Raw genomic sequence first — 5,548 nt, 5'->3', positions numbered from 1 at the left:
GCAAAAAGATTATGACTTGTTGAAAGTTGAGACGATGGTTAGCATTTTTTAGCAATAAAGTATTTTTATTATTATTTTTTAATATTTAGTTTATTTTGCTTTATTGCAATATTCAATTCATTACTGTGTTCTGGAACTGCACCCACAATGTCTCTGAGGTGTCCCTATAATTAACTTTGAAGGAGATCTATCCTTGCAATGCAAATAAAGCCTGCTGAAAGCAGGGCTAAACAGGTGCATGGTAGAGACTCTCTTCTGTACCTTGGATCTTGGGCCTGGGCACTGAGAGGTGGCGGCATCTTCAAGGCCATCACAAGGTGGTAGGAAAACAGAGTCAAAGCTGAGTCTGAACCAAGCCTCTAGGGAAACCTATTAGGATGGGTTGGGGCTTAGTGGTGTAAACAGCCAAATCTGCCAGCTGGCTGTATCTTATCCTGAATGGTGCCTGTCTTTTGTCATTCTTGAGTTTAGGTATAATTTTGATTAATGCTAGTGTCTGCTCTCCATGTTCTATAAGGAAGCAAAAGTAGATTTATGTCCATGCTCTGCATGACGTACTAAAAGGGGGAGAAATGCATCCTCACACACAGCATGGTAGTGCCACCAGGGATTTGAACACATTAGCTGTGGTCCTGGAATCATAGGCTGGGATTAGATTGCCACCAATGGACAGATTTAAGGTTAGATCAGTGTGCTTGATCTGGACTCAGATGCAAATGAATCCTTGAAAAGCAGATTGGGATTATGCAAGCCGTGGTTTTGCTATGAATAAGGCGGCATTTGCTCAAGCTTGTCAGACAGAAGTATAATGTTTGCTTATAACTAAAACTATGACAGATTATCCAATTTGCATTATAGGGAGAAGGAAGATAATATTATACAATTTAGTGTAAAGATACACATACATGGGATTCCATGAGTGTGCACGTGTATGTATGTGTGTAAATAAACCCAATATTTGTATGTTGAAATCTTTTCTCCTAATACTTCAGAAGGTAACTGTACATGGAGACAGGATCTTTGAGGAGGTAATTAACTTAAAATGACGTTGTATTGCCTATGACTGTTAATCTTACAGGAAGAGATTAAGACACTGACATGAGAAAAAAAAATCACCGAGACAATGAATGAATGAAAACTGTCCACCTACAAATGTAGGAGGGAGGCTTCAGGAGAAGTCAACCCTGGCATCACCTTGGCCTTAGGCTTCTCATGTCTGGAGCTGTGAGAAAATTATATATATATATATATATATATATATATATATATATATATATATATATAGTTTAAGCAACCTGTCTGTGGTACTTTGCAATGCAGCCCTAACAAAACAATACAACCAATATGGCATATATACATGTGTTTACATGCACGTATGTGTTTTTCTGTGGATATATATGTTTAAACATAGTGTAATATATATATGTATAATTTTATTAAGAAGTGCTAAACTTAAAAATAAAACAGTCAATTATTTTAGTTGCAAAATGGGTTTATTCAATGTAGCAGAGAATTGTACTTTGGGCCATGCAAGCTATGGTAAAAAAACATTGGCAAGTCCAGAGAAAGAGGAGAAGGACAACTCTTTTATAAAAGACAGAGAGAGTTGGGAAAGGCTCTTGTAAACAAAAGTCTTTAGGAGTAAGTTGAGAGTTCAAGTATAGTGGTTTTGCATTGCGTGAGTTGTGACAGTCCTTGGCTGGCTGGGCTGTAGTCAGGGGAGGAGGAAACCTTTCTTCCTCTTGCTGGGGTAGTAAAGTCTGGAATTCATCCTTTTGGGAATACAAGATACATCTCTTCCTTTTGGTTCTGTTGACCACAAGTGGAAGGACGTAAGTGCTCTCCCTGCTGGCCTCTTGATTCCCATCGTAAATGAGTTTCCCTTTATTCAATTTCACAGAAGCAAATGGATGACAGTTTCTGCTTGTGTAAAAACTGCTTTGGTGGTGAGTTGACTAGGATCTTTATTTACAAATGTCCCAAAATAACAGAAATACACCAATTAATGAAAACAAATCACTTGAATCATAGCTTTTTGTCTGAAGACAGTTCCATTAATTTTCATTTCTTTCAATTTAACGTTTAGTGTGAAAAGTATACTTTATTGGCAAACCAGCTTTTACCAAACATTCTTTTCATTGCATCTTTCACATCTTTGTTCCTCAAACTATAGATGATGGGATTCAGCATAGGAATCACAATCGTGTAAAATACTGACACTATCATATCATGATCCAAAGCATAGCTGGAATTAGGTCTCACATACATGAAGAGAACCGTACCGTGAAAAATTGATACTCCAGTTAGGTGAGAGCCACACGTGGACAAGACCTTCCGCCTCCCTTCAGCGGAATGCATCCTCAGAATGGCCAACAGAATAAAACCATAGGAGACCAGGACTATGAGGATAGTGGATATCTCAATAGATCCCGCAAAGTAAAAGACTAGCAGTTGGTTGATGTGAGTGTCAGAACAAGAAATAGCGAGGAGAGGAGGGATGTCGCAAAAGACGTGTTTAATTTCATTGGATGCGCAGAAGGATAGACTAAAAGTAGCCACGGTGTGTAAAGTAGCATGCAGAAAGCCACCAACATAGCAGGAAATTATGAGCGGCACGTAGACTCTGGGTGACATTCTAACTGAATACAGGAGAGGGTTGTAGATTGCTACATAGCGATCATAAGCCATTGCAGCTAAGATAAAACATTCCGTGGTTCCGAAAGTAACAAAGAGAAACATCTGTGCTGCACATCCAAGGAATGAGATGGCTTTATTCTCTGACAAGAAATTGACTAACATTTTTGGGGTGACAGCTGAAGAGTAGCAGGCATCCAGGAATGATAAGACACTCAGAAAATAGTACATAGGGTTGTGGAGCCGAGAATCCCCAATGACCAATAAAACCATTCCCAAGTTTCCCAACATCGTAAAAAGATAGATTGCTAGAAATAGGAAAAATAGGAAAACTTGCAGCTTAAAATCATTTGTGAAGCCCATCAATATAAATGTCGTGACTTCAGTCACATTTTCCATCTGAATCCTGTATAAATCTAAATCTGATGGCACTGCTGACATTTCAGATTTTATTTATAGGTTTTAAAGACAATACGTCTTTTTTTTTTCTTGGAAAATGCAATCTACTCAATCATAGCCTCATGTCTATTTCTTAGAAGGACATATTGATACCTTTGGCAGTCAAGGAATAGGCAGCAATGAAGAAGTTGGGTCCAAGTGGATGCATCACCCTGTTCAAACAAATTAAATAAATTATTTCATTTCATTGTTGGCTACACTTGCCATGTGAAAAATAGTGGCACTTCTTGTGCTTTGATTCCTAGTTTATTTTCTGCTAAATTTAATGCCCCTTAGTTTCATATTACATCATCTTAAAATTCAGAAAGATAAATAAATATAGGAATTTTGAATACAAAAAATATTATAAGACGAAGCACAGAGCTGAGTACTCTGAGTACTGATCCCAGATATTCTACGACATGCATGCAATGCCTTTGCTTAATGTGCACAGTTGGTAAAATGGGAGCAAATACACTTACATCACAAGATTGGATTGGGTTTGAATGACAAAACCAATGGCAAAATGTTTCCAGATTACCAGAAAATGGGATAAGTTGGACTTATCCAATTTGTTAGATGAGGCAGCCTTTTCCAAATAACTATTTGATGTTCTGTTTTCTAACTGTTATCTCATTTCATTAGTATTTCTAGAACAGTAGTGAACAGAATGGAAGATCTAATGGAGCTACATGCACTTTGTTTGCAAACAAAACCAGAGTCATGTTGTTGTTGTTTCCTTGTTTGTTTACAGCTTTGTTTCTTGAAACACCTGACGGGAAGTTGCCCAGGTTTGGCTTCCATAGTTTATTTTACTGTTATTGTTTTTCAAATTTTAACTTAATATCAATTCAAGACTTTTCTGGACACGTATAGTTATTATCCCTGCAAAGTCCTGGAGTTGTGTTTTGAGACACATTCCTATGAAAACTAATTCATGGCCATTCCTTTACCATGTTATAGTTGCTTACCTGGAGTCTCTATATTTACTCTAAAATAAATATCAACTGATAATAGATAATAAAATTGTTTATTGAAGCTATTGCTAAGAGAATACAATCACCATGTAAGCCAAAATCTTGTGTTTTATTCCTGCTCTATTTTTCTATGCTGTCAAACTGTTTCTCATTCAGTGAAGTATGAAGAAAGGAAAGTGTAGAACAAACAAAATGTTGAAGAGTCATCAGTATCTGGACTGAAAACCTCCATCACTGAAGCAAAATGAAATAGTGCATCTACCATATTTAGGAGCAAGATTTCAGGATGGTGACTGCTGTTTTTCCTCAGCAAAATTGATAAAGGAGTGAAAAATCTGTGGTGCAAAGGACTAGGTTGAATTCAGTGACCTACAAATGATCTATATTCCTAACATAAAACACACTATATTTTTGTTATGTTGAGACTATATTATATATGATTATATATTATATCAAGAATATATACTGTATAGTATATACAATATACTATATTATATCAAGTAGAGAATGATAAAATTAAAAGTATCATCAGAAGGAAAAGAAATCTAGATTTCTTTATTTTCCCTAAAGAAATTCCTCCCAGATTCATGTGGAAAAATTGCTTAGTACATAGAATGAACAGCTTTTTAAGTGTGGAATTACCAGGGCTGCCTGGGTGGTTCAGTTGATTAAGCATCCGACTTCGGCTCAGGTCATGATCTCATGGTTCATGGGTTCAAGCCCCACATCAGGTTCTGTGCTGACAGCTCAGAGTCTGGAGCCTGCTTCAGATTCTGTGTCTACTCTCTCTGCTCCTCCCCTGTTCATGCTCTGTCTCTCTATCAAAACTAAATATTAAAAAAAATTAATAAATGTGGGTTTACCAGACCAAATATATATATACACACATATATATACACATACATATAGACATATATATATACATATATATATGTCTATATGTATGTGTATATATATGTATATATATATATATATATGTACTTGATCCTTAGAGAAATAAAGAGCAAAACAATGTAATTAAGTTAAATATTGACCTCTGTGTTAATTCATACAACTCATATATTACTCATGAAAAAACACATATGTAGGAATTAAGCAGATAGAAGCATGGTGAAAAGAAATTAAAATACGCAACCAAATTTAAAAAAATGTACGAATAGGTGGTCTAGTAAAAGAATCTATTAAAAAATACATGTTGACCTGACGTACATATGGGAAATTCCAACTTTACTACAATTCTAACCTTTACCTATGTGTCTGAAATACCACACTTATGGAAGGTAGAGAACATTATATTTGCTTGGACTCTAAAACCCTGAATTAAAATCTCAGATTTAACACCTAGTAAGACCTTAGACAAATAACTTTATCCTCCTGCCCGAAGAATAACTAAGATTGACCAAAATTTCTGTGGCTGTCTTGTTCAACTACATGAACATGATGTGATTGCAGAGTGCTTATGTATAAGATGCACTAAGATATATTTTATTAAATTCAAG

The 5,548-nt window shown here is 35.9% G+C and overlaps 1 protein-coding gene across 1 annotated transcript; it reads right to left on the bottom strand.

Annotated features, from left to right (window-relative positions):
• Nucleotides 1-2,082: 2,082 nt before the first annotated feature.
• Nucleotides 2,083-3,090, bottom strand: LOC122201315 (olfactory receptor 5T1-like). Its single transcript, XM_042907195.1, has one exon. It carries the CDS (start codon nucleotides 3,073-3,075, stop codon nucleotides 2,083-2,085), a length of 993 nt encoding a protein of 330 aa, XP_042763129.1. The 5' UTR covers nucleotides 3,076-3,090.
• Nucleotides 3,091-5,548: the final 2,458 nt, after the last annotated feature.

Source organism: Panthera leo, chromosome D1 (assembly GCF_018350215.1).
Source record: "Panthera leo isolate Ple1 chromosome D1, P.leo_Ple1_pat1.1, whole genome shotgun sequence".
In the NCBI taxonomy this organism is placed as follows: Eukaryota; Metazoa; Chordata; class Mammalia; order Carnivora; family Felidae; genus Panthera; species Panthera leo.
This window is presented reverse-complemented; position numbering and strand designations above follow the sequence as displayed.